At 45.1% G+C, this 19,714-nt stretch overlaps 1 protein-coding gene across 1 annotated transcript; it reads right to left on the bottom strand.

Moving 5' to 3' along the window:
* Nucleotides 1–14,721: 14,721 nt before the first annotated feature.
* Nucleotides 14,722–19,714, bottom strand: LOC148862807 (ADP-ribosylation factor 2). Its single transcript, XM_088974614.1, has 7 exons — nucleotides 19,655–19,714; nucleotides 18,793–18,970; nucleotides 17,036–17,106; nucleotides 16,738–16,857; nucleotides 15,414–15,532; nucleotides 15,214–15,295; nucleotides 14,722–14,979 (listed from the first exon to the last, which is right to left on the bottom strand). Exons 2-7 carry the CDS (start codon nucleotides 18,938–18,940, stop codon nucleotides 14,974–14,976), a joined length of 546 nt encoding a protein of 181 aa, XP_088830740.1. The 5' UTR covers nucleotides 18,941–18,970; nucleotides 19,655–19,714; the 3' UTR covers nucleotides 14,722–14,973.

The raw sequence follows: 19,714 nt of genomic DNA, 5'->3' as shown, positions 1-19,714 counted from the left end.
TGTCATTGCTCCAGAAAATTGTGATATATCAGCATCATGTCGAAAAAACGGTGTTCAAGGAAATGCTTGTTTGTTTGGAACCAATTTTCCATAAAAAATGGTATTCCAAGCCACGCCTTGAAAATCAATAAGGTGTGGTTTGGAGCAATGTCGAATTTGGCGTTTTCTAAGATTGCAGCTCATTGCTGCCAATGAGGACGTGATGTGATGGTGACATAGACTACTTCCTATAATGGGTACTAGTGCTGAAAACAGACATAAAGCACTGGTACCAAACAAAAAGTGTCACTATTGCTCCAAGAAACATCCTACTTAACAGCAATGTTTCCAAACAGGGGAAAACACACACAATTTTCTCATAAAACAATGCTTCCAACCCATACATCAGTAGCACCGTTTTCTGTGCTGTATATGCAACATCAATGCCAAACATATAGTTGATCTCCAGATTCCAATCTCCCATTGCCACAAAAAAAAGGCATTATTTATACTGATCTATACTAGGAACCTTAATGCTACAAACATCAATTAAAATTACATCCTGTTCTGTAGTGGATTCAACGGTGAAAAAAAAAATCTCTCTTTAACTCTTCCAAAAGCATATTTGGAGACGAAAACCATTTTACTCACACGTTAGATTACCATGTACATGTATGCCTGGATTTGACTTTTGAGGGTATATTATAACAAATGCTTAGGCTGTGTTTGGTTGTAGTGCAAATTTATTTGCATTACTACAAATGCATAGGAATGTAAAAGTAAAAAATCCAAATTCTTATTTAATTTTATTTTGGATTTTACTTTATTCTGCTTTATGTCTTAATTTACTTCATCTGTACTAAAATCAAACAAAATAAGCTAAAATTTGAAACAAAAATACGTCAGAATTTAGACTTAGTTTGGAAGGAGTACAAATACAAATATGTAGAGTGCAAAACCTTATATTTTGTATGTATTTACACTGTACAAATTTGTATTTGTATTCTTTCCAAGCTGAGCCTACATTCAAATCATTTGCACTATCACGATTTTGCATCAGTGCAAATTTATTTACATTGCAACCAAACACAGCCTTAGAAAAATCTTTAGGCTCAATTTTGAAAGAGTACAAATACAAATATGTACAATACAAATAAATACAAATAATACAAAATACAAGGTTTTGCACTCTACATATTTGTATTTGTACCCTTTCAAACATAGCATTAGCTTTAGTTTGAATCCCTATTGAAATCTACAACATATTTATTGTATAAACAGAACTGCATGTCAAATGACCCATGAGACTGGCAGTTATCGATATCCCTTTTTCAACTCTATCGTATCTAGTACAAACCAAGTTGCATGTGCAATGACCCATTTGTTAAGGCCCATGCAGTGCTGCCCTTTCAGATGATAAAAGCAATGTTCAAAGTATCAACACAGGTCGTATTGGTACTTTTTTTTAGGTTTTATTTATTTTTTTTTTGAAATCATTTTAAATGGATCAGTTTAAGGCCTAGCACCCTCTGAACCAGTGTCTGACCCGATACAACCCCTGGAGGGGTGTATCGGGAAGCTATCGACACGATACGTATCGGCCAATACAAGCCAATATAGGCCGATATGTATCGATATTTTGAACCTTGGATAAGAGTAGAGCATAGCAGTTACCCGACTTTACAGTTCGGGTACCTGACTCACATGTCCTGGATCATATAAGGTAGGGATAGATTCATTCAAGTAGGGGAATCAATTGGTCAACATTTGGCTCGATCCAATATGAGTCCATTACAGATGGACAAGCCCTAGTCCAATCCGATTAATACTTTAAAGTCTAAACCATTTTGGACCAGTCCAATTCAATGTCTAGACTACCCAATCTGTTCAGATTTGTTTTAAGTTCTATCCCAAACCTTGGTCTATTTACATTAGTATTCTTATTAAGGGTGTCCATGAAAAAATGAAAACCTGAACCACAAAATGCAATTAACAGAATCGATCAGTTCGGCTTCAGTTCATAATTTTTGAAAAACCGAAGGATCGGTTCAGTTTTCGATTAACCTACAAAAAAACAACAATTAACTGAACTAACCGGTATACATATTTATATGTATATTTTATATATTTTTTTAATATATGTCACATATTTTCTATGTATTATATAAAAATATATATTCATTATATATATAAATATATACTTATATTATATTTATAATGATTTATTTATAAATATTATATATATTATATATTTTTAAAATATTTATAATATATTATATATCATTTATTATTTATAATATAATATTATACATATATATTATAAATATAAAAAACCAAAAAACCAAAGAACCAAATCGATCAAAAACCGAAACCTGCAGACCGGTTAACTGGTGGTACTAGTTCGATTTCAGTTTGGCAAAATGAAAAAACTGACACCACTGATTCGATTTAAAAAAAAGGGCCATGATTTGGTTAACCGAACTGTGGACACCCCTAACTCTTATCTTCTATCAATGGATCAGATATTGGTTTAATCCGATCCAATCCAATATAAATCCATTATAGATGGATCAGGTCCAATCCAATCCAATAAATACTTTAGATCATTAAGTCAGTAGACTCTGAACTAATCCAATTCAATATGTCTTATTGGTCCATCTAATCAACTCAAATTGATTTTGATTTAGACAGGTCCAAAAGCCCACTGACCACCCTACATTCAAAGACCAGATGTTTCACGGTCAATTCTTGTTATAACATGCTTATTGATGGTACCTTCTGCACCTCACAAACTCCCTACAGCATATCCCAACCATGTATTAGGATATCCCGCAATAACAACTTCACGAAATATTCCCAATGTGCATGTGAGGCGCCCTTTGTGGGGCTACGATGTGATGTCGAGTCTTCCAACTAAAGACAGGCTTTTCATGTAAGCATATGAATATCGCTGTTGTCTTGGACGGCATCGATTCAGATTCTATTCTTGTGCCTATGATTGTGCCATTCGATTTGGAGTCTTGAGTTGGCATCCAGATTTGGACAATTCTGGTTCTCAGGTTGCGTGGCTTCATTGATGCATCATGGTCGTTAATGCGTCATGGCTTCGTTTTAACTCATTTCCACTCTTCTTTGGTCAAACTCTCGAATCCATCTGGTCTAAATCCTGTTGCCTATTTGGTCAAACTCATTGATGCGTATACTGTACTCTCTCCTAAGAAATCTGAAATTACAGCTAAGCGTGACGAGTCAAACTTTTTACGAATTGTTCGAGCTTGGTTCTTGATGGAGCGCGATCCGACTGGTCTTAGCTGTTCACGAACTTGCTTCTGAACGGGGTAACAGGGAACCTGAAACGGAGGAGATGGGGAATCTCCGGGGGGAACCCAGTGTAGAGGCTCCGAAGCTCAAGTTAGAATCCTTCAAAAGTAAGGTAATACCAGATAGCGCAAAGTTTGCATACCTTCTTTGTTGGGGGGCAGAGGGTTCTTATAATCACTTCGTGCACTCGCTCCGAGGCCCTTGTCAGGTCGGATATGATTACCCTTGTGATTGTCAATTCGGTCGTCGTCCTTTCTGCTGGGACAGAACCGTCACTGCCTAACCGTCTTTCTAACTGGAGATGGCGGTGTCAGTGGCGGTGGCAAGTGGCCGTTTAGAGTGCGGCCACCAAATGTCAGATCCCAAGTCAGTCAAGCATGGCGCCCTCGGGCATGGACTTCCTTAGTGTCAGGCATGGTACGACTTGTTTGGTTTGGTGCCCAGAAGGTGATGCGGAGTGCTGAGCGAGGCGAAGTCTTGAGCTCGGAGGTATCTATAGGGCAGGTCAGTTCGGTGAGGTGTATCCCAAACTGTTACAAGGTGGCCAGTTCGGTGAGGTATATCCCGAGCTGTTACAAGGTGGGTCAGTTCGGCGAAGTGTATCCCGAGCTGTTACAAAGTGGGTCAATTCGGCGAAGTGTATCCCGAGCTATTACAAAGTTGGCCAGTTCGGCGAGGTGTATCCCGAGGTGTTACAAGGTGGGTCAGTTTGGCGAAGTGTATCCCGAGCTGTTACAAAATTGGCCAGTTCAGATTACTCAGGTTTTGGGCAAAGGGTGAGTTTGGGTCCCCCGTAGGGAGTTCGGTCCGCTGGTGTCCCCTTGTTCCCGCCTAGGCTTGGCCCCTTTTGCCGAGCTGTTGTTTCTGCCACATGTTACGTAACAGTGAGGTCGGGCCAAATCTTCCTTCATCAATTGCCCCCCACTCCTCGCGCCAAGGGTCTTGCCATGGTGCGGGGAGTTTCGCGAGGTAGCAGGTGGATTTGTCCCGTCCTTCGAATCTTGATGGTTGCGACAATGCACGTTTTAAATTTCAAAAATTCGCGCCGCTGGGACGTGACAGCAGATCAAAAAAGGCGTGCCACTGCTGTACGTGCGTGGGCGACTGTCAAGGAGACGTGCGGCTCATTAGTTTCGGAAGGATGCGTGTCGAAGCGACGTCGGTTTCAAAAGACGTGCGCTGACGTTTCGCTTTTTTCGGAAAGACGTGCGCCAATCACGTCTCGACCTTATGGGACGTGCAGTCAGTGAAAACGTGGTCCGTCAGATTGTCTTAGATCTGCACGGTCGATTCTTGGTTACTGTAGCTATAAATAGTGGGGGACCCCAGTTGGTTTGTCACTTCTGCGGTTTGTCTACTGAGCTCGCGTCCAAGTTTTTTCCAGCTCACGTCAAAGCTGGTTATATAGCCTTCACGGTTCTTTGGCTTGTTCCAGTCTCCGGAGCCTTCAAACTTTCTTCCGGTGAGTACTTTCCTAAATCCATCTTTTCCCCAATGTCTAGCTTTGATAGCTCAGATGATTCTTCAAGTAGGGCCGACGTAGGTTCCACCAACCGAGCCGTCTCCCCCGACTGCCTCAGTGATCCTGAGGTGGAACTTGAGGACTACAAACCAGTAGGCCGAGCCGCTTCGGGCAGTTTGGCGTCTACCTCCCGCCGAGGTCAGATGCTAGACAGGTTTGGTCCTTCGACCATGACGCCTGAGGGGCTCCAATCCATACTTATGTCTTACAACCTTCCCGGGGGTATACATATTTTATTCCTTCGGGTAGCTTTCCTTGGGAACACGGTCCTGACGAGATCGTGATTTTTCGAGAGCAGCTCGCTGCGGGGTTGCAACTTCCTTTCCATCCCCTCTCGTCGAAGTCATAAACCACTTTGGTGTCACCATTGGCCAACTTCATCCGAACTCTATTCGGAACCTGGTGGGGACAGTTTCCCTTTTTTGCGAGCAGAACTTCCCCTTGGACTTAGAGATATTCTCCTCTATCTTGATGCTCAAGAGACAGGTGGGTTCTCTTCCTGGGGGAAGACGGGCATATTACCTTACTCTTCGCCAGGGTTTTAAGCTTCTGCACGATCTTCCTAATAAGGTCCCGGCGTGGAAGCGAGACTACTTCGGCGTGCGAAGTGCACAAGGATGGCCCTTTCAAACCGGGTGGGATGAGGCCGCTCCTGATTTAGGCGTGACTCTGGATAAAGAGACGGTGAAGGGCCTCCAGCAATGGGCACGACAAGGTTTAAAGTGCCACCACTACTTAACGGAGGCCAAGATTATTGTAGCCGGCCTGAGTTCGAGTAGGTTTCTAGCTATGCGATTTCTTGCTTGCTCTGTTCTTTTCATTTTTTCTGATGTCGAACTCGTTTCTACAGGTGTGATGGACGCGGAGAGAACTCGTGGGGGGCGTCTGTTCCAAGGTATGAAGAGGAGGAAGCAGATCGCCAAGCGAACTCGTACCGAGCTGCCCCTAGATGAGGAGCCCCAAGTTCCAGACCACACACCGGAGGATCTACCCAGGGAGCCCGAAGTGACTCCACCGATGCACGAAACTGCCAGGGCACCTTACGCTGAGACCACTCATACGGGCGCTCTTGCATACTCAAGTGCTTCTGCTCACTCCGGGTCTGCTCATACGCGGGCTGGGCCCTCGGGCTCGGGAGCTCAAGGGGAGTTCAGGAGCATGTTGACGCCGAACTACGCTCTTCATAAGAGTAGGGACACTACTTTCCCTGAGGAGATCGCGGCGTGGACCGATCTTCCCTTGAATCAGGTCGCTTTCCGCGCCGTAACACATGCCATGGTGGTAAGTTAGATTCCGTCTTCCTTTTTCATTATGTTGCTTCTGCTGTTATTGCTCACTTGTTTCTTTTGGTATGTGAATTCTTCAATTCATGCCTTGGCGGCCCAAGTGGAGAGGAGCTCGCGACAGGCACGAGCTGCTGAGGCTACTGCTCATGCTGCTGAAGAAGCTTTCCGTGCTGCTGAGGCGGCTGCTTACGCTACTGAAGAGGCTGCTCGCGTCACGATGGCCAAGCAAGCAAGGTCTCAGCGTGACGCCGAGGCCATGGGGGTAGTTGTCAAGCATATGGCGGACTTGAAGTTGGATTTGCAGCATCAAGTCGAATATCTTCAGGAGGACATCAGGGAGAGAACACATATTTTTTTCCAAGGCATTGAAGACGCCAAGAAGAAGGCGGTTGAGGACTACATTGCCTCTTCGCGTTTTGACGATCTTATGGTGGATTCTTACAGGAGGGGGTTCAAGTTGAGCAGGTGGATGATCCGGAATACGTACCCCAACCTCGATGTAAGTGCCATATCCACTTCGCGTATAACTCAGGAGATGGCCAAGGCTGCCGATGGCGAGCCGAAATCTGAAGGAGAGGCAGGGCCTTCAAGTGTTGTTGAAGTGCCTTCTGATGGCGAAGAGGTGGCTCCGGGCATGTAATTTTTTTTTTGTAAGTCCATTCTGATGGCCAATGTACTCTTGTTTCTTGCAATGGAATAGATAGTCTTTTTGCCCGTGTTCTTTTTCCCCAAATTGATTCTTTGTCGGTCACTTTGTCCGGGTTATCTGTTTTGCCGCGAACTGGTTTTTTGCCGAGCTGATAATATGCTCGACTTCTTTGCTTGTTTACGCCAAGGTTTCTCTTGGCTTGCATCGTGGCACATAGGACCTGATTCGTCCACTTCGCTTGGTGGTTTATAGGTAGTATCGCCTTAAGTTCACGATATTCCACGCTCGAGGTACTTGTTTGCCTTCCAAGGTTTCGAGTTTGTATGCCCCCCCGAGCGCTCTTTTTACTTTATAGGGCCCTTCCCAGTTAGGTCCAAGCTTGCCCACGCCGGGTTTGGGCACCATAATCTTACGAAGGACCAGGTCGCCGACTCGGAAGCTTCATTGCTTTACTCTTCTATTGTAGTAGCGAGCTACCTGCTGCTGGTATGCCGTTGTTCGAATGTGCGCGAGGTCCCTTACCTCATCCAATAGGTCAAGGTTGGTATGTAACTCGTCTCTGTTCGTCCGATCGTCGTATGTTTCTAATCACAATGTTGGTACTTCGATTTCCGTTGGGATCACTGCTTCAGTGCCGTAGATGAGGTTGAAGGGGGTTTCTCCCGTGGCAGTTTTTTCGGTAGTTCGGTGAGCCCATAAGACACTTGGTAGCTCTTCGGCCCACAATCCCTTAGCTCGATCCAGACGTGCTTTCAGTCCATGCAGGATGGCTCTGTTCATTACTTCCGTCTGACCGTTTGCCTGCGGGTGCGCGACTGACGTGAAGTTTTGTCGAATCCCCATGCTCTGGCACCACTCTTGGAACTTGATATCCTCGAACTGCTTGTCGTTGTCGGAGATTAGTACCCGAGGTAACCCGAAGCGACATACTATGTTCTTCCAAAAGAAGTTCTGTATGTTTTGAGCCGTAACAGTTGCTAGAGGTTCGGCTTCTATCCACTTCGTAAAGTAATCTACTGCAACAACTAGGAATTTTCTTCCACCTGTTGCTGGTGGGAATGGCCCCAGGAGGTTGATGCCCCATTGTGCAAAGGGCCACGGGCTGGCGAGGTATTTGAGGTCGGAGGCAGGTTGATGGTGGATATTGGCGTGCTTCTGACACTTGTCGCATTTTCTGACGAGCTCAACAGCTTCTGCCTTCATCGTTGGCCAGTAGTATCCTTGTCGAAGTGCTTTTTGGGCGAGTGCTCTACCCCCCAAGTGTCCGCCGCATAGGCCTTCATGAGTGTCACGGAGTACGAACTCGGCTTCGGCAGGTCGCAGGCAACGCAAGTAGGGGAGCGTGAAGGACCATCGGTATAACCGTTCGTCTATTATGACATATTTGGCTGCCTGGCGCTGCACCCTCTTGGCCGCATTGTGTTCTGCAGGGAGGGTTTCCGTCTATCAAGAAGCTCGCGAGTGGGTCGATCCAACTCGGCTCTGCCTCCAAGACGGGAGCGACCTCCTCTGTCCCCCCGAGAATACTAGGCTGAGGTAAGTCCTCTATGTAAACAGTTCTCATGTTGTTGTGACTTGTACTGGCTAACCGGAACAGGGCATCGGCCTCAGTGTTCTCTGACCTCGGGATTTGCCTGATGAAGTGTGACTGAAAGTTGAGTAGGGCTTCTTTTACTTTGGCCAAATATGCGATCATGGAGAGCTCGCGTGCTTCATACTCGCCTATAACTTGGTTGACCACGAGCTGAGAATCGCTGCAGATGACCAACTGCTTTGCCTTTACCTTTCGCGCTAGGTCCAGCCCGGCGTTCAGTGCTTCGTACTCTGCCTCGTTGTTGGATGCCACGAACTCAAAACGTAGTGCGTATTCTAATTTTGTGCCACCCGGGCCGCACAAGACTATTCTAGCTCCGCTGCCTTGCCGGTTCGAGGAACCATCCACGTGAAGGATCCAGGGCTCCTCATCCTAGTTCGCGCTTCTCCTGACCAGGAGAGATGCCACATTGGCTGCTACTTCACGGGGTTCAAACTCTATGGGCTCGGGATCTCCGGGTTCGCCCGAACTGGGGACCTCAGGCTCGACCTATGGGGCTTTGTGGCTGAAAGTGCACTCGGCGATAAAATCTGCCAAAGCTTGGGCCTTAATAGTGGTTCTTGGTTTGTACTGGAGGTCGTACTTGCTGAGTTCGATGGCCCATTTCGTCAATCGACCGGAAACCTCGGGTTTGAGTAAAACTTGTCTCAGAGGTTTGTCAATCAGGACAATGACGGTGTGAGCCTGGAAGTATGGGCGGAGTTTCCGAGTTGCTGTCACTAGGGCGTATGCTAGTTTTTCTATCTGCGGGTACCTTGCCTCTGCTCCCTGCAAAATGTTACTAACATAATAGATGGGTCGTTGGACCCGGTCTGTTTCTTTTATTAGTACCAAACTGACCACCTCGTCGCTTGCCGAGAGGTACAGTTCTAAGACCTCGCCCACCTCGGGCCGAGCTAAGGTTGGCACACTAGCGAGGTAACCTTTTAGCTCATCGAACGCGAGCTGGTAGTCCTGGGTCCACTCGAACCCTTTGCCTTTGATTGCCTTGAAGAAGGGTAGGCAGCGGTTTGCTGATTTGGACATGAAGCGGCTTAGAGCGGCTATGCGACCGTTTAGCCTCTGAACCTCTTTTACTTTCCGAGGTGGTCTCATATCTAGAATGGCTTTTATTTTGTCCGGGTTGGCCTCAATACCGCGCCGATTGACAATGTACCCTAGGAACTTGCCCGAGGTGATGCCGAAGACACATTTGTTGGGGTTCAATTTCATGCTAAACTGACGCAGGATTTGGAAAACAAAATCTAAGTCTTGTATTAATTCTTGTGAAAACTGAGTCTTGACGACCATGTCGTCTACATAGCACTCTATCTTTGTGCCAATCAGGTGCCGAAATAGCCTATTTACAAGTCTTTGGAAAGTCGCCCCGGCATTTTTTAGTCCGAAGGGCATGACCTTGTAGCAATACAGGCCGAACTCGGTTATGAAGCTGGTTTTTTCCTCATCGGATGGGTCCATCCTGACTTGGTTGTAGCCCGAGTAGGCGTCCAAGAAGCTTAGCAAACTCGTTTCCTGAGGTCGTGTCCACTAGGCGGTCAATTCTGGGGAGGGGGAAGCAATCTTTCGGGCAAGCTCGGTTCAGGTCGGTGTAGTCGACGCACATGCGCCACTTGCCGTTTGCCTTTTTTACCAACATCGGGTTGGCCACCCAGTTCGGGTAATGGACTTCCCTTATGAAGTTTGTTGCGAGGAGCTTCTCGACCTCCTCGTCGACCGCCCTCCAGCGTTCCGGGGCTAAGTTGCGTTTCTTCTATCTAACGGGTCTGACTACAGGGTCAGTATTAAGTTTGTGAGTTATCAGTCTGGGGCTAATGCTGGGCATGTCGGCCGCGAACCAGGCAAAAATATCTAAATTTTGAAGTAAAAAACTCACCAGTTCGGTTCGTAGGGGATCCTCGATGGAAGCTCCGATTTGAAGTGTGCGAGATGGGTCCGTAGCCGAAATCGGGATTGCGACCGTTTCCTCCATGGGTGAAGCTCGTTCCTCACTTTGCTCCGCAGGCCGCTCCAGTTCGAGGTCGTCGGCCACTTTGGTTTTTCCCTTCAGGGCGGCAACATAACACTTGTGGGACTCGAGCTGGTCGCCCCGCGCTACCCCTACACCGAAGTCCGTAGGGCCAAATAGTAGGTGGAGACCGCCGCCCGTAGGATATGCGTGATCGGCCGCCCTATTATGGCATTATGGGGAGGGGGTCGCGACTACCAGGAAATCATGGTTGAGTCTGACTGCACAAGGCCATGTGCCGACTTCCACAGGGACGGTTATTTTTCCGAGGGGCCTGACTTCCTCTCCGCTGAAACCCACCAGGGGAGTGTTCGCGGGCTTCAGTTCGCTCCTCTGTAATTGCAGCTAGTCAAATGCTGATTTAAAGAGGATGTCCGCTGAGCTGCCCGAATCTATGAATACGCGTCTGACCTCGAAGTCATTGATCCTTAGTTTAATGACAAGCGCGTCATCATGGGGGTAGTGGACCCCTCGCGCGTCGTCCTCCGTGAAGAAGATTGGTTCTTCGGTCTTTGGTCTCTTCGGGGGGTTCCGTTCTTCGAGGGATGCTTCGCGAACTGAAGTCCAAGCTGCTGCCGAGGTACACCCCGCTACCACCGAACCTCCCACGATTACATGGATGGTTCCCCGAACTGGCCTCTCTTCCGGAGGCTGCCACTGCAACGGTTCGGCAGGTCTGTTGCTAGACTCGGGGGCATCCTTTTCGTGCTCCCCTTGCCGACCTGCCTTATTGTTATTATTGTTGGCTGTACAAAGTTTCTCAAGTATCCGCGACGGATGAGCCCCTCTATCTCGTCCCAGAGGTTATTACACTGCTCGGTACTATGACCATGGTCTCTATGGAAACTACAATACAAATTCTTATTTCTCTCGTTTGGATTTCCCTTTAGGCGAGGTGGCCACTTCACGTACGGAGCGTCTTTGATCGTCATTAAGATCTCCGTCCGCCTCGTGTTTAACGGCGTGTAGTCCGTCCGAACTGCTAGGGGAGCCTGGAATGACTGGTTCAGTTTCAGCTCCCGGGTCGGGTTTTTTCTGTCTACCGGGTTGGAGAGCTCGCCTTCCCTCTTTCTTTTCTCATTCCCGCCTTCGGTCCGTTGGTTGATTTCTTCCTCTATCCTCATGAACTTATCCGCAAGCTTAAGGAATTCGGCCACGGTTCAGGGCTGGTTAGCCACCATGTGCCATTTGAATTCTTTGTGCGTCACCCCTCTTTTAGCCGCCACGAGCTGCACTGCGGGGTCCAACCGCGGTATCTGCAAGCATGCTTCGTTGAATCGCTTGATGTATCCCCGGATGGATTCTCCTTCTCTTTGGACTACTCCGAAGATGCTTTCCTCTGTTCTGGGGCACCGTTGGCTGGTGACGAAGTATGCGGTGAAGACCTGCACGAACTGGGCCCAGCACTTTATCGACCCAAGGGCTAGGTTCCTGTACCAAGTGTGGGCTACCCCCCAGAGGGTGGTGGTAAAGGCCACGCGTATGCACGATTCGCTGGCCCTGGCGAGGTGCATTTGGGACTGAAAGGCGTCAACGTGGTCGTTGAGGTCGAAGGACCCGTCGTACTTGTCCAGAGGTGGGAGCTTGAAATCTCTGGGTAAGGGGACCGCCAGGAATTCTGATGCGAGGGGGGAAGGAACCGAGAGAATCGGGGCAGCCCCTACCTCGTCCGGGCTCTAAGTTCCGACAAGGCACGGGTGGCGGTTCGGCGACTTCGCCGGCGCCTTCGTTGCTGAGCGGGCCTTGTACTGGCGCTGCTGGCCTCCGTGTTACCGAGCTCGATGGGCCCAGAATGCTGGTAGTCTGCCGCTAGGGCGCCGAATCAGTTTTCGGTGAGCGGGAACTCGGGCTTGGAGCACCGTGGTGCCGACCTCGCGTGCGAGGTTCCCGACCCGCCTGAGGGTTGCAAGGCGGGGATGACATTTTTCTCTCTTCGGCCTGGGGACAAGGCCTGGTTGTTAGGGGGGTTCTGGGGCCGGGAGGCCTTCGCCTGGTGGGGGCGTCCATCCTGCGGGGAGGCCTTGACCAGCCCCGGAGCGGGGTGGCGAGGTGGAAGTAGTGGTTGGTTCAATGGCAGTTGGGGGAACTGCTGTTGGTAGTGATACTGGGAGATGTTGTGCAGTACTTGGTGCTGGTGAAGCTGGTGCTGCTGGAACTGTTGCATTTGGGCTTGCATTGCCCGCATGCACTGCATCAGGTCGTCCAACCGGTTTTGGCTGGCTGCCAGGGGGACGACAGTCGGTTCAGTGAAGGTTGTCTCAATGGGGAGAGGAAAGGGGATGCTTGTGGCAGAAGGGTTTACGGGCGCCACTGCTTGTGGCGTGTTCAAGCTGGGGATCCCATCCACCGAAAGGGGGACGGTGAACTGTCCAACGCACACCACAGGGACTTGAAGTTGTTCCCCGGTGGCGTTTGCCTCTGTGCCACGTCCGGTGTTGCTGGAGGAGGCCATGAGTGTTGGGTTTTTTGAAGAAAAAGGGTTATGGAAGTTTGGAGGGAGGCCTTTTGAAGCGTTCCCACAGACGACGCCAATTGATGGAGCTTGATCCGGCCGGTCTTAGCTGTCCACGGCCTTGCTTCTGAACGGCGTAGCAGGGAACATGAAACGGAGGAGATGGGGAATCTCCGGGGGGAACCCAGTGTAGAGGCTCCGAAGCTCAAGTTAGAATCCTTCAAAAGTAAGGTAATACCAGATAGAGCAAAGTTTGCATACCTTCTTTGTTGGGGGGCAGGGGGATCTTATAATTACTTCGTGCACTCACCCCGAGGCCCTTGTCAGGTCGGGTATGATTACCCTTGTGCTTGTCAATTCGGCCGTCGTCCTTTCTGTTGGGACAGAACCGTCACTGCCTAACCGTCTTTCTAACTGGAGATGGCGGTGTCAGTGGCGGTGGCAGGTGGCCGTTTAGAGTGCGGCCGCCAAACGTCAGATCCCAAGTCAGTCAGGCGCGGCGCCCTCGGGCACGGACTTCCTTAGTGTCAGGCATGGTACGACTTGTTTGGTTTGGTGCCCAGAAGGTGATGCGGAGTGCTGAGCGAGGCGAAGTCTTGAGCTCGGAGGTATCTATAGGGCATGTCAGTTCGGCGAGGTGTATCCCGAACTGTTACAAGGTGGCCAGTTCGGCGAGGTATATCCCGAGCTGTTACAAGGTGGGTCAGTTTGGCGAAGTGTATCCCGAGCTATTACAAAGTGGGTCAGTTCGGCGAAGTGTATCCCGAACTGTTACAAAGTTGGCCAGTTCGGCGAGGTGTATCCCGAACTGTTACAAGGTGGGTCAGTTCGGCGAAGTGTATCCCGAGCTGTTACAAAGTTGGCCAGTTCGGATTACTCAAGTTTTGAGCAAAGGGTAAGTTCGGGCCCCCCGTAGGGAGTTCGGTCCGCTGGTGTCCCCTTGTTCCCACCTAGGCTTGGCCCCTTTTGCCGAGTTGTTGTTTCTACCACATGTTACGTAACAGTGAGGTCAGGCCAAATCTTCCTTCATCAATTCTCGTTAAAAACTCGGTTTGACTCGATTTCAATCAGACTTGTTGAGCTCAAATCTAATTCACTAGCTCGATTATTAAATGAGTCAAACTCAAACCTACTAAAGCTTGACTCGCGAGGCTTGCAAGCCGATTTGAATATATATATTAAAAATATAGAAAATAATATATAATAAAAATATTATAATTATTAATTATTATAATTTTTTATTTTTAAATATCAAATAAAAAGTATTTTATATTTACTTTTTATAAAATATTTTTTCTCAAAATCAAACTCAAATTTATAAATTTTTTACTTGAGCCACTCAAGCTCAAGGTTCTGGCTTGAACCGAGCTCAAACTCAAACTCGAACCTCGTACAACAGTCTCGAACCGAGCTCAAGCCAGATACTATTAGGCTCAGCTCGACTCAAATCAACCCCTAATTACGGCCATCTCCTGTAACACACTAACCACCACCCCCCGCGCTGAGTTTACATCTTTTGCCGTGGCGGCGTGGCAGATCGGTAGAACCCTTCCGTTTGCCGATAGTATGGTTGCATTGCGATATGGTTTATTTTGATGTTATGGCCGTACGGGGCCTTTGGACATCTTTTATACCTTGAGATCACTCTCCCATCGCGGTTATTTTGTATTTATTGTCTGGACAGGGTTTGGAGTCTTCGACGGAAGACCCTTGCAAACAATTGGTGTTGTGCATATCCTAGCTAGAAGATACGTACGTCTGCATGTCTAATTCCTTAAGGTGCGTTTTCCTTTCGTTTTATTTCTCAACCAACCAGTTGGTCTCCTAGTTTAAACTCTCTCTCTCGTGTAATTGCAACTTCTCGCGAGTATCCTCTTTGATCTGGAAAAAAACAGAGCACAGCACTGCTGGGATACAGCTAAAAGGATTAGCTAAAGCAGTATATTCAAACCCAAGGCAAAAGCTTATAAGTATATCCAATCATCCATCCACCTATTACAACATTTATACCAAAAGTCCTACAGAAAAAAATGATCTTCGATCTCAAGTCATTAGTACAACCACATGACCTTCTTTCTCAGAATGAAAACAAAAACAAAGAACTAGATAATATTTACGCCTGAATCCAGAAAAGCCCTTCCATCGATCAACAATCCTCTATTTCTTCAGGCCTGAAAATGAGAACGAGAAGTGGTTGGGCAGCAGTCAAAATTTTGTATTGAACAACCAACAACAGATAGAAACACAATGTCTCAAAAACCTAAGCCATATATTCTCAATTTGGTTGATAAGATGAACATTAACATCCCTAATGTGTCCTAATGTTAATCCTTTCCGTTTGGCTTTTCTGTTCATATTTTAACTAAAACCTCATGTTAACACAAGAAATATGTTCAAACACTAACCTTGTTGGCAATGTTGTTGGAAAGCCAGTCCAACCCCTCATAAAGGCCCTCACCAGAGGTTGCACAAGTGCTCTGGATGTACCTGAAAAAAGTATCGCCAGAAAACATTAGATCCAACAATAGGATTTTCTTCTAATAAACTAAAAAGAGATTACAGTATTCAAGATAAATTACTGCAGGGAAAGGGGTAGAAAATTTACCAGTGGCGTTGACGGAGAGAGTGAAGACCAAGCTTATCAGTAATCTCCGCAGCATTCATTGCATTGGGAAGATCTTGTTTGTTAGCAAATACAAGCAAGACAGCATCTCGTAACTCATCCTGAAACAATATATATGAGTCAGTCCATTTTTCATGTCCTTCTCTGCATCAATCCCTTTTGTCCTATGCAGCCAGCATAAAGCAGAATTTTAAGAACTACAAAGAATGTATCTAACAGAAACTGTGCAGCAAAAGAAAGATGTTTTGGGAAGAGAAACTGCAAACCAGAGGCAAATGGTAAATCTGGAAATTGGACTCAGAACTAAGTTGGTTTATAGTCATGGTAACAAAACAAACAACCCATCAAGATTATGATGTTAGCAATATGTGCTACTTGCCTAGGAAATACAAAGGACCGACTTTGGAATAGGGACAACATTGTTGCAGCATTTTTTCAAATTCTATCAACTGCCAATTACATGTTACCAATCCTTGCACTAAAACCTTGGCCAAAATGCAACTTGTCAACAGCATGAACCATGCTGATGACTGGAAAAAAATGCACAAGAAACTTTTTCTGATAGTAGTTCATTTCATGCTATTCATTTTGATTATTGTGCCACTAAACAATGCAATCTTTTGTGAAATGCAAAATTATATTGTATTTCAATTGATTGGCTTCTATGATACTAGTTAAAAAAAATAATAATAATAATGAGAAACATCATTAAGAACTTCGATGAGATTGCATTTCACAAATATACAACAAAGAAGACCAGGTCAAGCAGACAAGGCCAACGAAACAATGTAACAAAATGCATTAATAAAACAGAAATAAGAAACTTTTACTGTTTCAGAGGCTAGACCATTTGCACTTAATAATTTGAGAAAAACATCTATAAAGAAAACAACATCACATATCTCAGCTTTTTTTTATAAGAAACAGTATCTTTCATTAGATAAAACTAGAAGAACTGTCACCTTCTAAAGTGAAAGGTGACCCCTGAACAAAAAATAACTTAAACACTGCCCAAAACAAAACCTCCCAATTCGCCCCTTGTTTTGCTAGGTTGTCAACTAAAGCATTTGCTGACCTCCTAGACCAATAAACTTGTGCACCCAGCTCCCTTGTGAGGCTCAATAATTCCCTTATGGACTAATGGTAACTTAAAAGTAAGGTCATAAAGGAATAGAGAAAATGATGTTGGGGTTATGAAGAGGTTAAAACTTCTAACAAAAAAACAGGCAAAATGATGTTTGCTTTTTAAATATCTTTTCAAAAACATGCTATGAGAAACAAAAGTATGAATAAAACCAGTATGTACCTCATTCAGCATCCTATGTAACTCATCCCTCGCCTCAACAACTCGATCTCTGTCATTGCTATCCACCACAAAAATAAGACCCTGAGTGTTTTGGAAATAGTGCCTCCACAATGGACGGATCTGTATAAATAAAAATAAGAACATCAATTAGTTATCATATAGACATAAAACCTCAGCTATAACCTCTTTAAAGTGATGAACAGTTTAAACAAATTTAACTACTCTAATTAACAGGAACTTAAGATGCAAAGAGAGTTTGTGTGGGGGAGGACCATAAGCAAAGAATAAAAACTCTTACCTTGTCCTGGCCACCAACATCCCAAACAGTGAAGCTGATGTTCTTGTATTCCACTGTTTCCACATTGAATCCTGCAAAAGATATCCACTTGCATTACTAGAATGACCCGCAATTATTAAGATGATATTAGAAAATGACCAGAAAATGCAGTGTGTAAAGGAAAAATTGATCCACTGGGTTAGTGTGTTCCATTTGCTCTACTTGGGTATGATAGAAAATGCAATGACAATAGGGTTAGCTCTAATTTCATTCTTGGGGATCTTTGGAATCCACAATATCTCTAAAAGACAATAGGCAAGGGAATCTGACAAATAAAAGATCCAAAGCATAGTTATCAAGGTAGATAGGTGATTCTAGACAACAAAAGAGTGCTTGGTTGCCTAACTGCCACCTAGGAGTAACATAGGCAAATAAACTTGACAAAAATAATACTCAAGTTCTAGATTGGTTTCATATTTTTATATTTAGGCCATCAAGCATACAAACTAAATAACAATGAATTTCATATCAAAACAAGGGAAATCATCTTATCGAAAAGAAAATAGCACTTAAATCTATGAAGTTCAATATTCAAAAGACAATGTTGCAATATAAAGAATTATTGTAGATTTTTTTATCAGCATGAAAATTATGAAACAGAAGTGAAGAAACAGAGGAGGATAGAGAAAGATAGAGTAATTGCAAGAAAAAAAAAAGAAAAGAACAGAAAATTAAATGGCCCTCATCTGTGCAGAAATCTCCTTGCAATTGGGTGATTGGTTTCTTGATATATGCCAAACCAAGGAAACAATGGTAGAAACTATATTGGCAAGGATGGTGCACTGGATCAAAACTTCACCAATTTTTTCATTTGTATCCTATGATGCCAAATTGGCAAGATATTGCCAACTCACCTACTACTAAACCTAAAGCAAGGACCTTTTAGGTGTTGCTTGTCCTCCCATGTCAAGATGAATTTTGATGGCTGCAGCCATGGCAACCCAGGGAGTTCAGATTTTGAAGGAGTATCTTTAGATGTGGAGATGGGACAGTCATGGCCTGTCGCTGGGAAAGAATTTCAGCACAAATACATCATAGTGGAACTGTGGAAGGAGATTCCAAGGTTGTGGTGGGATGGTAAAGAAGTAAAACACTGGGTACATAGAGGAAAATCAGATAAGCGGCTGAAAAAATGGTCACATTCCAGTAGGATCTTAGGTGTGCAAACAGCATGGTTCACACCACATCTAGACAAGGTGTGAATAGAGGGAATCTATTTTGGTGGAGGTTCCAGGAGGAGCCTAATGTAAGAATTGCTGGGGTAGATAGCATATGCTAGCCTAGTAGCCTACAACAATTCCTCTCACCATGTAAATTTGTAAATTCTGTCTAAAAATATTGATAAAATTCCTTGATCGTTACTCATCCAAAAATAATCTGTAAGAAGTCTTCAAAAGAAAAACAGTGAGATTCAGGTTCTGTAAATGCATCTAGAGAATGGAAATTATGTATTGTAGAAGAGACTTTGACTATTAACAAATAACAATGGCCTTATCAGCACAGTTCAACAACCAAATCTGTACAGACATCAATGAATCCACATTTCAACACAAGACTGGCAACAAAATCATGCGAAAAAACATGACCTAAAAGCAAGCCATCTGCAACTACAAATTGACGAAATCATACAGGCAAATTGAAAATTTATCAATTTGAAATGAAACCAGAAAATAAATAGAAAAAATAAAATTAGCTCCAATCCTGTTATCAATACTTACCAATCGTAGGAATTGTCGTGACAATCTCACCAAGCTTGAGCTTGTATAAGATGGTAGTCTTACCAGCAGCATCAAGACCGACCATCAGAATACGCATCTCTTTCTTGGCAAAAAGACGGCTGAATAGCTTCGTGAAAGTTAGCCCCATGCTCTTTGCGACTGTGTGGTCCTTCTAAGGCTGAGGCAAGAAAAAGGAAATAAAATCAGTCAATGAAACATAAACAGATATCATAACATCACTCACAAACCACTTTCACCATGCCGAACATATATGCAAAAGAAAAACCAAAGAGGCCTACGCGTCCCGCTAAAAGTCCCAAATCAAATCTGATAAAGCTCAAAGAAAGCTGAAATGATACAGTAAATCAAAATTTTCCACGGAGATGTGATTCATTCTAAACCGATCTGAAGGTGAAGGATTGATCCTAGTGAAAGAAAGAAGAAATAAACCCTAAACCGTCACTATACAGAAGATAGATGGCTTCACTAAGCACCATTAGGAACTCAGATCCTGTTCCAACGCGCTTGGATGAAGAAATCAACACATAACCAGATGCATCCAACAGATCCAAAATATTTCCAGATATCATGCGGGAATTTCCCATTTTAACAAAATACAACAACATCTAAGCCTTCAACCGCAAAAAACCCATCACAAGAACCATGAATCCAACTTCGAATAACTCAAATCAGAAGAGAGATCATCTGAAACCACTTATTAGTAAATGTAATCTGAACATGCACGAAGTACTCAAAACAAATTCAAAATTTTCCGATAAATCAATACCTTGAGATCAGCAAACCAAAGAGAATAAGAAGCTTACTAATGTGAAGATAGGAAAAGCTAGCAAAATCGATTTACCTCTCGGAAGCTGTGTAGATGGATCGAATTGGCGAAGGCGAAGGCGATGGCGAGAAGACT

The sequence above is a fragment of the Nelumbo lutea genome, chromosome 3, assembly GCF_056320005.1.
Source record: "Nelumbo lutea isolate HS-2025 chromosome 3, American lotus-T2T, whole genome shotgun sequence".
Lineage (NCBI taxonomy): Eukaryota > Viridiplantae > Streptophyta > Magnoliopsida > Proteales > Nelumbonaceae > Nelumbo > Nelumbo lutea.
This window is presented reverse-complemented; position numbering and strand designations above follow the sequence as displayed.